At 39.5% G+C, this 17,471-nt stretch overlaps 1 protein-coding gene across 3 annotated transcripts in view; it reads left to right on the top strand.

Annotated features, from left to right (window-relative positions):
- Positions 1-17,471, top strand: part of il1rapl2 (interleukin 1 receptor accessory protein-like 2) — a 487,862-nt gene that overhangs the window by 310,602 nt on the left and 159,789 nt on the right. For all 3 annotated transcript variants that reach the window (XM_085472988.1, XM_085472996.1, XM_085473006.1), the window contains exons 5-6: positions 14,126-14,312; positions 14,395-14,548. In XM_085472988.1, the coding sequence (XP_085329114.1) occupies positions 14,126-14,312; positions 14,395-14,548 (341 nt within the window). The remainder of the gene's footprint in view (positions 1-14,125; positions 14,313-14,394; positions 14,549-17,471) is intronic.

Consider the following 17,471-nt stretch of genomic DNA (forward strand, 5'->3'; position numbering starts at 1 on the left):
TGTTATTACAAGCAATGGCAGTTAAATAGCTCTATATAGCATTACTCTATTGACCTTGAAGGAGAGGTCAGAGGTCAAATGTGAGGTCAGAAGTTAAATGTGACATATTTACTTTCTATATGTTCACAGACTGCACTTGTAAGTTTTAAAACTTTTAGCCCATTTTTAACCAATAAATCACTGAGTTGACCTTGAACGCCTGAGTGGATGTAAGCCAGATTTGAATGGATCATTAACATGAGGCCACTCTGCACCCCTACAAAGCTGAACGACAATTCATTTAAAACTTTTCAAGCTATCGTGTCTACAGACAGAACGTCATGCAAACGCTACCAGAAACACAACCTCCTTGACGGACCCACCTGACATTTAACTGGGTGAGAAGATGAAGAAAAAATATTTTCTTAGCTCATGGCAAAAAAAAAATAGTGTGGTTGAATATTTGAGTCATTGTTTCCATTTAAATCCCACAAAAGACCAACATATGCTGCCCTGAGATGTCCAACAACCAACAGCTTGCTGATTTATTGGGAATCTAAAAAGTCTTTACCCATCATGAGCGTTAACCCGGCCTAAATTAACACTATATTTCATTGGCTGACATTGCTGCAAGTAAAGCCTCACAGTAAAGTTTGGTTCAGCAAGAGTGACTGTGTATATCATGAAGAATGCATTACTGCCACCTGTTGATCACTGAAAACAAAGTAAAAAAACGTGTTAATAACGTCTTTTTAAAGATGCATACAAACTACACGTACATAAGAATCGAGTGCAGTATTCTGTAAATGACAGGGGAAGCGTATACACATCCAGATACTGTGTATTTACATCATGTTCACATAAACATGAACATGAACCTGAATGTGACCAGGATCAGTACATCACATGAATAATTAGAACATCATGCTTGCATAACAAACTCATTTCACAAACATGCCGAGGGATAAAAGGACTTAGTTCTGCACACAAATAATGTACATAAGCACACACACACAGAGAGACACACACACACACACACACACTCAGTGGAGTCACCTTGCCTAGGAGACTGCAGACACTGTTCAAACACACATCGGCTCTCATGCTGGGTCTGTAACACAAGCTAATCCCCACACTACAGTAATAGTAGTTGTACTTTTTACTTCCTCACTTATTTAATAACATGAAAGAACTGCAACATTTGGAACATTCAGGGGAAAAAAGGGAGACAATTGTTTTTAGGCACACAAAATTTCCTCCCTTTCTGTTTGTAAGTGAACACGTTGCACATGTGAACCTATAATCCAACGTTGTTGTTAAAGCTTTATTGGTATTTCAGCGCACAGTGGACTTGTGTTTATGATGAATTTGGCAAAATAAATATGTAATAAAAAAAATTGCAACATTACAGAATACAAAAATCGAAAGATGTTTTTCATGGGTTAGTGCAAGTGTAAAAATCCACTGGGGAAAAAACCCAAAACAATGAAACATTACAATTATGTACCTTGTTTATTATGTGTTTTTTTTTTTAATCTAGATTGGAAAACAGTGCAGTGATGATTTCAATCAGTATTTTTTCCTCTCATATACATTGTGTGAACAAAGGCAAGATTGTTGCTTATCAGCAGTGACAGGTATTGATCTGTGCTTCACAAGTTGGGGTTGCTGACCTTTCATATCAAAGAATATTAGCGCTCCAGTGAAACACACAGATGCGCACATGCTAACACAAAAATGATGGAGAGCGTGAAAAAGGTGCAGCTTTACTTTACTTTACAAATCACACAGCAGCCGACACGGGTACACACAAAGCCAGCATGGAGCAAACACTGTACCTCAAACAATTTCTGTGTGTCAGCGAGCCGACAGAGGCTGCTGCGCATCTCTCTGACAGCGTGTTTGTGTCTTCTGTTTAGCAAGTGCTATCAGAGTGAAATGAGTTTTTAATGAGGTTCCAGTTTGTTTTGATGCATTGCAGATTTTTTTAAAATCATAAAATGTCCTAAAAGGTCTTAAGAACATGTAATGGTTAAAAATGACTCACATTTGCATCTATTCTTATTAATGAAAAGCTGTGGCTTAAAAAATTATAATTTTCTTACAGTGTCATTAAAAAAATCTGCGTTAAACACTTTCTACACACAGTATTTAAGACCTCATTAAAATATAGCTTGTTGTGGCGTATGGATCCATATATAACCATATGAGATGCACAGAAATGTGTCGGCCATGCGTGTGTATGTGTGACTGTCTCAGCGTGCAGCAGTGTCCACGCTTCCTCTCTCTCGGCCTGTTCGTTAGATTGATAGTCAAATTAATCTGCAGCTCCGTGCAGGTATATACACGCTGCCTGCTGGCCAGGATACATCCCCCTCTATTAGCTCCATAATTCAAAGCACCCTCCAGCAGCCTGCCCTGATCATAGGAGGGTAATTGCAGGAAGGGTGCGCCTGATTTATTGACGAGTTGGATATGGTGGATTACAATTTGATTTGGAGATTCATTAACGGCTCATTTAGCATTTTGTGGAACTGGAATTTGTGTCTTTTTTGGGGGGGTTTCGAGACTGCTCCACAACAAGAACAAAACACAAATTCTGCACAAATATGAAATATTAGCGGTCAGCCAAAGTGCAGTATGCCTGCAATTGTTGTAGAAGTGATGCTGCCTTGCTTGAGGACACTTTAGAAGCGATTATGTAGCCTCTGACAGACGTACAGCAGTCGCATCAAATTAAGATCAGTGTGACAATTAAGAAAAAAAGAAAAATCATTGTAGCCTAAGAACGTGCTGTCTCTTTGCCAGTATCATAGCCTCAAACCAGCATGGACATTAAGTCTTACTGTAACTGTGACTCTACTACTTGGTAGTGTGTTGTAAAATAAAGGAAAAAACAAGCAGTATAGATTTCAGTGCATAATTTTGATTTTGAACGATCATTTTTCAAGCAGTCTGAAGTGCTTTTATTTGCAGCTGATTTGTCAGCTGTGTTTCAAGTTGAAAGAGGTTTTCGGCTCACACCTGGTATCTGTTTCATCATGACAGCACATTCCTCATTTGCTTTAATAAATGCACATAGGCAGTCATAAAACCACACATCCCCACATGTGTAAAAGTGAAATCCTATGCTTTATTCATACACTTTCCTTTGCCATGTGACAAAATAACAAGCCGCACTCAGCAGACGGTGAACACGTACACATACACACACATGCAGGCACATATGCAGATGCTGTGTGTTACGTGAGCTTAATGCAAAAAATTGCTGATAACCAAAGTGTTATGAATGTTGGCTAATCACATTAGATGCAAAATGGCAGCCACAAATCTTTCCTTTCACCTTTGAAATCTCTTTTTTCACCTCATTCAGTGCCAGTAAGACAAGAGGCAGCTTTGCTGGACAGATTTTGCTGGCATTAAATTGTCGGGTCGAGCCTAATTTATTTGTAAGCCATGTTTGCTGCGAAAAGGCCTACACAGAGCAGCAAAGGACACACTTGATGAAACTGTAGTTAAAGGGACCTATTATGTGTTTCCTTATTATCTGTCATATGCATGCTGTATAGTGGCTGCATAGTGTAGTGGTTTGCACATCCACCTAGCATGTAAAATACTCCACGGTGCACTCCAGAGACTCGGATCACTTGGGCGGTGTGTCAGGAATCCAGTGTAAAAGTTCAGGAGCGAATGTTTTAAATAATGAGATCCGTGAATATAGGTGGGTTTTTTGTTGGTTGGAATAACAAAGAGAGTGGGTACCCCCTAATATGGCCATCACAGCCACACACAACTATGGCTGTAACACATCCTTCTATATACAAATTGTGTTTGGCTTTAAGAGGGAAAGAGGGGGTGTTTTACGGACAAATGATGAACTTCAGTGCTCCTGGGTTCCTGTAAGATAGATAATAAGGATTTTGAACTGTTAATCCAAGATTAAAATGTATGGCATTGGAAAAGAGCAGAACAGGTCACCTTTCATTTCACGGTTTAAAGCATGTATGTCATAAAGTCACCCAGAGATATATTCTATAAAAAGATAATGAGATGATGTGTTTCCTGCCCTCCTGATGTATATTTCCAACAGGACCAAACTTGTGGTTAAAAATATTTAACTTTTATTTTAAAAATTGAATAGACTTAACTGCCATCTTACTGAGAATGACATGGGAAGGTGCTACATGCTGAATGTTAAGCTTATCAGCTATGGTTTGAACTTTTGGTCCATATCCACATATAAAAGTGCCTCTGAGTATAAACTCTGATCCAGCCACGCAGGACTATTTATGACAGCTCTGGAAATACAAGTGTGTAAATATGGAAATAACGACGCTAAAATTATAAAGCTGTTTGTTGATTAATGCAGAAAAATGTTTTGCGAAAGCAGACCATTCACCTTAGTGTTAAGCCTGGAAATGGTGGAAAAACAGCACCTTCATGAAAAATTAAGTATTCCAAGATATCAGCGACATTGTCAGACAGTTTGTTTAATTACACTTCATCCTGATTACAGTACAATGCAAACTGTACTAAAAACACATCAAATTATTGAGCGATTTTTGTTTTGCTGACTCTTTAATGTCTCCTATTCTTACAGGCTAAGAAGTAATGTCTTTATTTGTTTAGATAAAATAAACCTGTCAGTATAGCCAAATTGCACACTGAGACTAGCACGTACAGCACAGGTATGGTTAATACGTCAAAAACAAATTGGGCTGCCAACATCGTGATCACTCCTCCCGAAAATGGTCCCAATAAACACCAGTGGTCTTATTGCTGCTTTGTCGGCCTGGAGCATGTGCACATCTCATAAAAATGAAATGGCCTAAGGCTATGAAATGCAAACATATCTCTAATAAGATCTAGATGAACCTTAAATACCATCTCTGGAATCTAATCTGTAGCACTCTATTGCCTCTGTTACTCAGTGTTTCAAATTCTTTTCTCATTTCTGTGTCTGAAAGCAATTTTCTTGTCTCCTTAATAAAGTCAGAAATGTTCTTAACTCTTGACACATACTCACATTAGCAGCTATCTATAGGGCTGAGATGTGCCATTAACATCAATTATTTAGTAATATTTAGTGTGTGTAATGGGTAGAAAGAAGCTTTCTACACAATGGTAAAGAGCTTTAGTGTACACTAGGAAATATATTTTATTATAATGTGTTTGCATTTATTTGGATATTTTCTGTCCCACTATGGCAAGGTCTGCTATGGAGGAAATGCTAGATAGAAAAGAAAGAGAGATCTATCTATCTATCAACTACTGGTCATGTGATAAAAAATTGTAAATACATTAAAAAATGTATTTCTGGCCAGTGGTGAAAGCCTGCTTGTGACTGATTTGGTTAGTTGTTTGCCAGGAACACACTGACTGTTCTGCAAACACTTGCCAGCTATTCTCTTAACTGTAATAAACTAAAACAGTGAAACACAAACTGGAAATGGAGAGTGGTAATTATGGTAATTATGTTGTTCTTGTCCTCCTTGACCTAACAGCTGCTTTTGTAGACCATAACATTTTACTGTCTCGCTTGCACCATCTTGCAGGCATTCGTGGTACTGCTTTGAAATGGTTTAGAGCTTATGTTTCTGACAGAACTTTTAGTGTTAACTTTTTAGGGTATGAGTCCTCCTCTGCCGCTTTTCAGTTTGGGGTCCTGCAGGGCTCAATTTTAGGGCCTCTGCTCTTTTTCATTATATCTACAGCCCCTGGGAACCATCCTCAGAAAGCATAGAATATCCTTCCACTGCTATGCTGACGAATGTCAGATTTATCTGCCTCTGAAGCAGAAAGATGCCTTCTCTATTAAACCACTTCTAACATAAATTGCTTGCTTGCTTGAGTGTCATCTGTCAAACAACAGGGGTGGCTGTATCTCAGGTGGAGCACGTCACCTACTAACCGGAAGGTTGTTGGTTCAATCCTAGTCTGTTCCAGTCTGCATGCCAAATATCCTTTGGCAAGATACTAACCCCAAGGTTGCTCTCCGATGCATCCATCAGAGTGTGAATGTGTGTATGAATGTTAGATAACAATAAAAACTTAGAAAAATAGCTTGTGTGATTGGGTGAATGAATGAGTTGTGTAAAGCACTTGGAGTGCTCAGAGTAGAAAAGCGCTATATAAGAACGAGTCCATTTACCATTCAAGCAGAAGAACTTTCACCTTACAGCAAGATGATTTGGGTTTGGACCTCCTGGTCAGTCTTCCTTATTCCTGTGTGACCACACGTTGGATAACCAGTTAAGAAAATGGATGAAGTTCTGATATGTTCACACACAGGTAGCATGACATTTGCTGGAAATTCTTAATAAAGAAATTTGTTTTAGTAATTTTAGGTGATTTGCTTTGTTTGCCACTGATCTGTGATGTGCAAACCTTTGCAAAGTTTATGTCAATGTTCAAACAGAATGCAGGCATATGTGTGGCTTCTTCGATCTGGGTAATTTGGAGCTGCCTTTGAACAGTTTGTCCTAGACTGGATATTTTGGCAATAACACTATTTTACCATCACCTGAAATAACGGATCATTCCTGGGAAGCTAGTGATGTAGTCTTTTCTTTGTAAAAGTATCATTACTGAGAATTTAATCAGATGAAACCGGAAAATCAAATAGCAGATGCTGATAATATCCCTTATGTTCTGTATGTATATTTAGGAAGAAAAAGTATTAAATTGATCTGAAGGATGTTTGATTTCCAGGTTCTTGGAATTCTTTTTGAAAGAATACAATTAATTGACACAAGAAATGACTATACCTGTTCACGAATATACGCTATTATTTTATCTTTTTTTGGTTCATCTCTCTATTTTTTTCTGCTTCATCTCCTTCTGCTTTAATTTGTAATTTCCTAGACATCTTGTAATTTCTTGAACAAAGGCCATGGACACATTTTAATTAGATGTGGATTATAATGAGGTTTTCCTGAACGTGTTGGATATTCATTTCATATAGTAGAGCATGTTCGTTCTCCTCTAATAATCCCAAATACAGTATATTCACGGTTGGTTATTACTTATTTGCCCTGCAGGTAAATGGCAATGGAAAAAAAAAAACCTACCCCCTGAATATCTAATTATGATAACTTCATAATTCCAGCTGCAGTGACTTTTTTTTTCGTTGGTACAGCAAACCAAAAATGTGTACGACTCTAACTTGTATCACATTAAATAGACAAATGTCTTTAACTTCAGGGGCATTTTTACTAACAAAGCAATTTAAATGTATTCACATAGCGCCAGATATGAACACACACCCACACACGTACCAACAATTTGTATTTATAAGAGGCGCACAGCATGTGCTAAATGCTTCTGACACAGCGTTTGCATTGCGGTCTAATTGAATCATCATGTTTACAGTGCGATATGCATAATACATTCTTCTTTACATAGTTGTTGTTTTCACAGTTTAGTGCCAGGCTTCCAGTGTTCAGGTTGAAAGGGGAATGGGGGAGAGCTTTTGACAAAGCCCGATAGAAAAACAAAAAACAGGGAAATGTGGAAAGACAGCAAAGAGAGAGAGAGGACAGTTCTGCTTCAGTTCATCTCAATCCAATATGCATTACTGGCATGAATGTATAGAACCAAATCATCAAAGCTACAAGGTTAAAGCATGTTTTTAACATAAAATCAATTTGTGGGAAGTGTTTATAAAAGTATATATGTGAGGAAGAGCGTGTGTGTGTGTGTGTGTGTATATATATATATATATATATATTAGGGGTGCAACGATATTCGTATCGATATTGAACCGTTCGATACAGTGCTTTCGGTTCGGTACGCATATGTATCGAACAATACAACATTTGTAATTTATTTTATCAATTTTCCTTCTGACGATGCTGTCTGTGTTGAGCGCTCAGTGAATCTGTGTTCGACTACTCCGCGTGTGTTAGCGCAGTTAGTGCAGTTAGCTCGTTAACGTGTTGGCCGTCTAGCCCCATGCACGGAGCGATCGGCGGTAGCTCGTTAACGGAGATTTGCCGTGTTGTGGCGTTAAGGTAATTTCAACGAGATTAACCTGAAAGCACTAGCGGGAACACAACGAATATGACTGCACATTTACGCCGACATCATCGTAGTGCAAAGACAAGTGGAAGCAGACAAAAAAAAGCAAGCATGCTACTAACTTTAGCCGAGTCATTTAGACAGCTGTTAGCACATGATTCTCCTTATGCTGCTGAGAATATAGCCCAGAAGAAGCGGATAGTATAGCTTTTATTTTGGAAAGAGACATTTCTCTGTAATAAACTCTCTTTTCCAAAGATGAGTGATTCCTCAATCAGATACAGGGCTTGCAATATCGCTAGCCCGACGTCCCGGAGCTAGCGATTTTTTCAGTCGGGCTACCAAAATCTATCTCTTCCCTGCCCGTCGGGCTATTGTAGGAAAAATATATGTCAATGCTTTTGCATTCTTTCGGAAATGTAGCTGGGTAATTATGTCATTGGCATCGGTGAGCCACTGTCAATATGTGACATATTGAAGTCGCGTTTGAATTTGCGCTTGTTTTTTTGCTTTCACTTTGCAATCGTGTGAACTGTGTATAGAGAGCGACAGCACTGATCTGTGAGTGATGATAATTTGTGCACCAATTCCTCTGACATCGTCTTATTAATCGTTAGCTTACTATGCAAATATGACAAGTGAAATCTCCCGCAGCAAGCTTAAACATGTGAGAGGTTGATCGCGCAGAGAATCGCTGAGCTTATGTGAGTGAGTGTGTAAAAGCATTTCAGTTCTGCTGAGCCAAATAAGACAGGTCAGGGTGAAGAAGTGACAGCCAAAGAAAAGCTTACCACAAAACGGAGAAGTTATGACAAATCAGACTATGAGGCAAAAAGAAAGTGCAGCTTTATGGTTTCATGGACAAAAGAATTTCTGTGGCTGCAATATGACGAGCTAAATAACCAGGGCTGCACATAAGTGGTCCGCAGGTGCGCATTCGCTGTCAAAATAAAAAACACGCACAAGGGTTAGGGTTAAATTTAAAAACTGTACTTTTGAGTTAAAATATATATTTATAATTTTAATAAATGACAAATTAAAAATGCATGAACATTTTTTTGTATCGAAAAAATATCGAACCGTGACACCAAAGTATCGAACCGAACCGAACCGTGAATTTTGTGTATCGTTGCACCCCTAATATATATATACATATAGATATTTAATTCAAGTATTTTGCCACACATTGATATTGCCCGTGGTAATAATGGATTGCATTTATATAGCGCTTTTCTAGGCACCCAAAGCGCTTTACAATTCCACTATTCATTCACACACTGGTGCAGACAAACCGCAGTTGTAGCCACAGCTGCCCTGGGGAAGACTGACAGAAGCGAGGCTGCCATCGGCCCCTCTGGCCAACACCAGTAGGCGGTAGGGTAAAGTGTCTTGCCCAAGGACACAACGACCAGGACAGAGATAGCTTGGGAATCAAACCGGCAACCTTCCGGTTACAGATGAGCTTCCCAACCCCCTGAACCACGGTCGCCCTGGTAGTGCACATGAGCTGCAATCCTCGTTTGTTGTGCAATTATGTAAAATAAATGAGGATTGCGGCTTGTGCGCACTACCACAAGCTGGGACATAGCGACAGAGAGTTATCGATGATGCAAGAAGGCAGCAAACAGTGCCGTTTTGCTAGCAGCAGCTGGCAACACAGAGAAACGTACAAGGTGTTTTTTGATGTCAGTGCTGTGACATTCCAGCTCCATATTCGCCCCGCTTTTCGGGATCTCTATGACATCATATTTAAATGTACTGAGTAACATTATGCATCGTGACTGAGAGTCATCAACATCAACGTTTGTGTTGATGACTCTAAGCCACAATGCACGGGGGTATTTTAAAGGGAACCTGTTATGCTCATTTCCAGCTCGGTATTTTGCTTCTTTGACTCTTGGCAGATTATCCTCTGTCGGAAGTTTTAACCCCACATCTCTAAAACTGTAATTTCTTCATTTTGGTTAGACCTTGCCTTTTTTCTGCAAAATACCTGGTACACAATGAACTCACTGACAGTAGCTTTACCTACTTACTGTAAACATTTAGGCTAAATGTATTTAAAAAGCTGATGTAGCCTCTTTAGTCAACCTGCTTTGATACCACTTTAAACATAATAACAGCTAACGAGGGTTAATGTAATTATAAAGAATAGCTTAGCTACATTGTACAGTAAAAAAGCCCATTGCCTTTACTAAAAATGTCGTATTGATTAGGATGGAATAAGCACATTCTTGTTATTGGTCTAAAAAAAGACGTCTTACCTGTTGCAACTGTTGTCCTTTCTTCTTTAGGAAAAACAAACTAATTTAACTTAAATTAAAGAAGATTTTTTGGTGTACTTTAACCCTCTAATATCAGGAGATCATTAAATTATGAATGGCAGATAGAAAGTGCTTACATAGAAAAAGGGATTAGGTGAAAGAGGCAAGTTGTCTCAAGGCCATCTGACAGAACACTTTAATCAGTTCAGCTGTCTAAACAGTTGGTCAACAGCTCACATTTTTCTCAAGCTGTACTCCTGTAAAGACAGTCTGAAACATGTGTTTACACTTCAAGTCTATTTCTGTCATTTATGGGCTCAAATACAGGTGACCTGGAGCTTGCCTTGCCGGAAACGCATTCGTTTTTAGGGACATATGGAGCTCTGGGATTACTGCTGCTCTCCTACTGACGTGCTCCTGTCTTGCACCTGTTGACACAGTGCTGGTGTGGAAATCATTTGGGCTGATACGGTCCATATCTTTCTTTCTATTTAGCTATTTGGTCTTTTTTTATTTATACATAAAGGGTGATTAAGTAGCTAATATGAACGTGAAAACAAATCCCAAAAAATAAGAAGGGTTAGTAAAAGACTGAATTATATCTGATTGAGAGAAAAAGACAGAGAGGGACAGAAAAGTCAGAGAAGCGTATAGGATAAGGTAACCGAATCACTGGAGGAGAAAACAAGATGCTGTTGTAGGCTGGAGATAGATTGATGAGGAGTAGAAAAAACTGGGGGATGGATGGATAAAAAGCTTTCCAGGCCTCTAGTTCAATGCTCAGTGGTCTTGGTAAGGTCAATGACAAAAATCCAGGGTCCCCTGTAAGACAGACACACACACACACACACACACACACACACACACCCATTGTCCCTTAACCTCTCATCTAAGTGGATCTAAACCACTTATCCCATCAATGCTCTGTGTGTGTGTGTGTGTGTGTGTGTGTGTGTGTGTGTGTGTTGGGCAGGGTATGTGCATGAGGGAGTAAGACTAAGAGATCAATGCGCTGTTTTGTGTTTGGAGGTGAACTTGGGAGAGCACACATAGCAAAGTCTGCCCACACACAACCACAAAACCACACACACACACCAACAATTACAATCACCTTGAGCAGATATTAAGACTTCAAATCGAAAACGATGTTGAAAGCGTGTTGCATCACGCACATGAAAGAAAACTTCAAAGTTCGCTTGTTTTGTTTCATTAGAAAAATTTGGCTCAAGGACACGCTGTCACACATGGCGTTATGACGGCAGCATGTAACTGTGAGCTGTAACCTCCGATGTCTCGCTAGCACAAATAACAACACACATTTTATCAACACAGTCCACAGAGCCTACCTGTCTTCGAGGTAATTGCTTCGGCTCTGTTTTTGCACATCTGCTGCGACAGGGAGCTGCATGCTAATTGCAGCAGGTGCAAAAAGGCAGGGCAGGGGTAAACCTTATTTAGTGGACGGGCTTCTGGACTGAGCTGAGAAACATTTTATGTGTCTAGAAACTACTGTACGAAGTGGGCTGAGGTTTATCCCTTTGGGGCAGCGCAGCAAGCTTTTGCAGTCCCTCTGGCTTCTATTACTTTTCACTTGTTTCTAATGTTATTCTCTTCTTCCCTTCCTCTTACTTTTGTGTCCCCCTGTATCTTACATCCTAGTCTAACGCTGGTCTTTATCTCTTTGTCTAACCTACTTCTATTTTGGTTAATTCCTGTTTTACTCTGACAGTTAGTTTTCTCATATCTTCTTTTTGTTTTAGTTCCCTTCCCTCCTTGTTATTGTTTGCTGTCCTTATTAGCTTCATCTGTGTTTGACTGCTTTCACCTCCACCCAACCAGGCCCCTGTGTAGTCTTGCGTTTCCCTTTGTCCTTGGCAGATTGTATATTTTCCTCCCACGTGCTTCAGTGTTTCTCATCTTAATCTTCAGTAATGTGGACCATCTGGATTTTAGTTTATCAGCTTTTTAATAAAGCTTGCACTATCTATGTCCACAAAGCCTGCTTCTAAAACTCCTTTACAGTTACTTTAGGCACTAGTAGACTGTCAATTTTAGTTGTACCGGCACAAGTTCTACTTTGAAGGTGAACGGAGATTACATCGAAGGCATTAACTTGCAAACTGTGGCAATCTGGTGACAACCAAAGCAACTGCAAGGAGGTTATTAGTGTAGTACTGTATAACTGTCTGTGACTATTCTTACACTGTTAACCTTTTGGAACGTCACAGAGTGCACACTCTTCTCTAGCAACCGGTGTTTATCAGGCTGACACAATTCACTCTCTAGATCAACATTAAAGGGCTTTAGTAGTTGATTTCACAGTAACTACTAGCTTCTAGCAACCTCCAGCGACTAATCACATCATACTTATAAAAATGACCAGTGCCAAATTGTCAGCAACTCGTCTCTGTGCCTGTGTCAGTATGACCTCACTTGTCCTTTAGGTGTTTTGTATTGAAACAAGTAACATGCTGCTTTTGGAAATGAAGGCATTCGAGGTTTTAAAACCCCAAACGAGTATCAGCAATGCTAAATGCTAATAGCTATTCTCTGTGCTCGCTTTATAAACAACATCTTTTGCGTGCTAACCAAAATGTTGCTTCTAGAGAGGCTGCTCCCTGATATTGTTGCCATAAAGATAAAAGTTAATATGTGCAGGAGTGCTCTGGATCCGATTAATATCTTTGTACAAACACCCCAAACAGTCAGTTTTGATTCAGTTTCCTAAATACACGCAGTGGTACATTTTTACATATTCATTGCCAGTTTTGTCCACTGTGCAGTGGTATTATGGGCTATTTGTTAATAATAATTTTTTAAAAAAGGATTTATGTAATTCAAACTCATTAGTCATGTAAAATGCCACGTCAGGAGAAGGAAATTCAACATAATCATCATATATCACAGGCTCTGGTCACTTATCGTACCTTATTGAAATATTAATGTGGAGAACAGCTACAGGTGTGAATATCGTGCTGCTTCAGGCCTCTGAACAATAATCCACTTGTGGGCTCTAAATGCAGCTCTGTCTCTGCGCTACTCATCAGTTGTTGTGTGAAGTGACTGACGTGACAGTTTTCTTTAAAAGCAAAGCTGTTGCAGTTCGCTTGTTTTGCTCCTTGGTTGACAGTAGAATGCCAGTAACCACAAAGACTGATACTTTGTTTCTTAGTGACTCTATTTGTCATTCAGCACTAAACATTACCATTTACCCTTTGTTGTCAAGGATGGATCCTAACAGTTTAATCTCATAATTGGTGTATATAATTATGTCAAATTTTTCTAATTTCTTTCCTTTAAAATGTTTGATTTCAATCAAAGTGTATTTTATTTTTAGAGCACCAGTTCTCAAGTACAGTTATCTTTGCTCACTGCGATCTGCAAGAATGAAGCCAATGTATAGCAAGGCTTTTTATGAAATCTTTTGTTTATGATGGCGTTTGTAAAACCTCTTATTTATTGCCAGTTCCTTGAATGGTGTCAGTGAAAAGCTGGGATGTCAATGGGCCTATAATTTCACCAGAAATAACCAGAACAGAGCCAAAGGGTCCACCCTGCATTTTCACCAGAAAATAGCTCTGTTTGACACAGATTATAAGACTTTGACAGTTTGAGTCTCGGTGTTGAACAAATGGTTGAATAACTCATGTCACTGTTGTAGCTAACTTTTGAATGGATAAACAAACCAGCTAAAAACAAACCCACTCAGATTGATTTCAGGGTGCTTGAATTGGCTTAGAAACAACTGCATAGATGGGTTATATTTGTGATGTCAAGTGGTTTCTTTTCTCAACAACTCCGAGAAAGATGTCAACATGCAGTGATACAGAATACTTTTTTATGTATATTTTTAATCTGTTTAGGAACTCCACATACTGCATGAAAGTGTCCATGTCGATGACCGTGGAAGAGAGCGACGAGGGAAAATGCTTCAGTAGCAAAATCCGCCATCTGGAGAAAGCTGAGATAACCCACAGCAAAATGATCCACTGTCCTGATATAGAAGACTATTTGGCTCCATATAAACAACCGCAGATGACCTGGTACAAGGTATGGCATGAACACAGAAAAGTTTTTATGAGTCTTCTGTTTAAGGTTGCGACTGATCTATTCTGCCTATGTCTCCTGTTAGGAGTGTGAGCTGGTTGAATGGAGAAGCTCCATCATTGTTAATACCACACATATTTGGATACCTGAGATAGAGGAGGGAGACGGGGGAAATTACACCTGTGAATTGCAGTATGGATCCAGATTGGTGCGAAGGACAACGCAACTCAAAGTCACAGGTAGGACATAATGAATGGATGGAGATGGGATACAGTCCAATACAGGCCACCCCCCAAACCAGACTGGCCACCCCAGGTGCCACCCCAAAGGCAAAACAATAAAATTCAATCAAATATCAAATGTCCGATTATGTTTTCACGGTGACGCTCAGATATCCGAGTGTAAGTGAATGCAGCATCGCTTCTGCGCTATGCGCATCACGTTAGCAAAGGTAGGAGAGCCAAGCGCGAAAGACGTCACTGCAGGAAACAATTTTTCGGTGAAAGAAAATGAGGACAGAATAAATGTCCCGGTAAGTAATATCAAGTTTGTTGAGTTTAGTAAACTTCGGTGAAATTAGAATACCAAGGAAAAAAAATAACACTTAAAGAATTATTGCAGCCGTCGAATATTTCAGACAGTATGCTACTGAGGGCAGCTAACATAAGAGTTATGAGTTATAAGATATAATCTAAGTCGTAACATTGCTGTATGGAGCTGCAAATTTGGTTGCAGGTTAACATAGCTGGACTGGCCATCGGGCATATCCCCAGTGACTTATTTTTTATTTTTTTTGTAATGGCATGAACAATGAGAGGTGGTGGATTGGCCAGATGCAGGTCGATGTGTAGAAATAACTCCGTTGTTTGGTGGTGGCTATGACGGGGCTTCCACAGAGGCAACAGGTGGATGAGGGAAGGGGAGGCAGGAGGAGAGACCCGAAGCAGCCGCCAGTCCGAGTGTCAGGTGAACTGAACTTCAGGTAAGAAGTTATGACCTGCAGTCTATCTGGGTCAGATATAAACCAAGTTTAGGTGGAGTTTATTTTCATGTTGCTGACTTTTTACTGTCAGTTGCAATAACTCATACTGCGTTCTAGCCAGTTTGACGGAGTTTTTATACAGCTGGGTGAGTGCTATGATGTTACTGATAGTGAACTTTATTTTATTCATAAGGTTAGTTAGTAGAGTTGCCAACGGCTCCTTAAAAAAATGGAATGGTCCCTCATTCAGAGAAAATATTACGCGTTTCGTATTGAGCTGAGAAGAGACGCAGTTTGTCCCGGACTTTAGCTAGAATGGAAAAAAGACACAAAGCTGGATTTATTCTGTCTTTATGCTGCACAGCTGCCTCTTCTCTCATTCTCTCCCCCTCCCTCTCCTGTTGCTACTTCAATCATGAAACTGATCAATGATCAGCTGATCGGCTTTTCTCTCTTGTTTATCGCCCACTTTGCGCCAGAAAGAGGAAACCAGCAGATATTGCGCTAAACAACAGCAGCACGTTTAAGCTTGACCAGCTGTTGTTAGAATGTATTTAATATTAATTTCTAGTATCAGCTGATGTTTGCTGGAGCCACAGCTGTAAAGCTGCTGGTCATGATGTCTGTTTAGATATGTGGTGAGAGGGAAACATGAAGATGAAACCAGGAGATGTCCTTACTGAATCATCAGAGCTGAACAGGTGATGGAGAAACAGGTTTACCTTTTAGGTGACATGAATGAGTTGAAGTTATCAACTGTTTCTGAGAGATAAATAACACCAGGATCCTTTTTTATGTAGCTGACAGCTGGTAACTGTGCAGGGGCGGGTCTAGCAAAGTTTTGCCAGGGGGCCAGGTAGGGCATTAACAGGGAAAGGGGGGCACAAAGAAATACTTTTCTTTCTTATTCTCATTTAAAATACCTAGTTTTTATTAAATAATTATCTAAATTACAACCAAAGTTTTTATCTGACGTAAAATGTATAGAAATCATACATATACCAACAAGACTGTACATCACTGTCACAACAGCATTTGTTTTCATTCAAAGTCTTTATGGCTTTACTACCTGGTGGGTCGGTCTGTAGTAAAAATGCCCAATTTTTTTTGTCCCAGTCCAGCCCTGCAGGTTATACTGGCAGTGTCACCATGCCAGCTGACTGTATTTTATCATCAGCCAGTGTTGTTCTTTATCAATATTACCAAAGTTTACCATAAGGCAGCATAGAAAGTATTTACTTGCTTTCAGGTTTTATTCAAATGTTAGTCTTTTCATTTGTTTCCCCACTTTTTTCCTGTTTCAAAATCAAACACCAGTTTGTGAGAAGATTATCTTCTTTTTTTAACAGGCAGATAAAGTTTTGCATTGGCATTGGCTAATTTGTCAATTGTTTGTTACAAATGTTCGTATTTTAATTTTCAAAAATGTTTTTGCCCAAAACATATGTGCACTATATGTCAGTAAAAATACTATGCAAATATTGATGTCCTTGAATGCTGAGTAAACACTGACAAAGCACTGATTGTATCTCTTGTACTTTATCAACGCAGTATCTAAAAACTTTGCACCGTAGTGGTTAAAATCTCATTCTAATAAGAGTTAAAAGTGCATTTGGTTATTAGGTTTATAGGATTATTGAATTATGGTTAAGGGTTGGTAGAATTTTTTTTTTAAACATTATCTGCCAATTAAATCTGCCACCCTTCTCCAAATCTGTGCCCCTACCTGGCCCCCCCAACAAAAATTTTCTAGACACGCCACTGTCCCCATTTCAGGTTTGCACTGCTCTTTTCATAGTTTCACTACAACTAGGGGCAATGGCAGCCATGGACCCCCAGAAAGTACTTGTCAATGGGTCAGGAAATAAACTGATTTGTAATTACAAGAGAGTCACTGACTGACCTCAGGTGTACTTGGCTAGGGCTTTAGCAACTGAGACACTGCCAACAACCTCCAGCATCCACTCACAACATTCACTCATTTTTCCCTTGTGACCAGTGGCTGTCTGGCAATCACCAGTTAGCCTCTAGGCTTTAGGGTTAGGCCTCTAGATCTAAAGGCCTGGGCATATAGAGTTAAGAATATGCATCAAATTCTGTCAAGAAGACTTCTGCCTGGAAGGACTGCAATGAGAGAATGGACAAGAGCCAAGAATGCAGCTACTGGGTATCACAATCAT

Source organism: Copadichromis virginalis, linkage group LG2 (assembly GCF_057382275.1).
Source record: "Copadichromis virginalis isolate Kocher_CV1m ecotype Utaka linkage group LG2, C_Virginalis_male_GT1.1, whole genome shotgun sequence".
NCBI lineage: Eukaryota > Metazoa > Chordata > Actinopteri > Cichliformes > Cichlidae > Copadichromis > Copadichromis virginalis.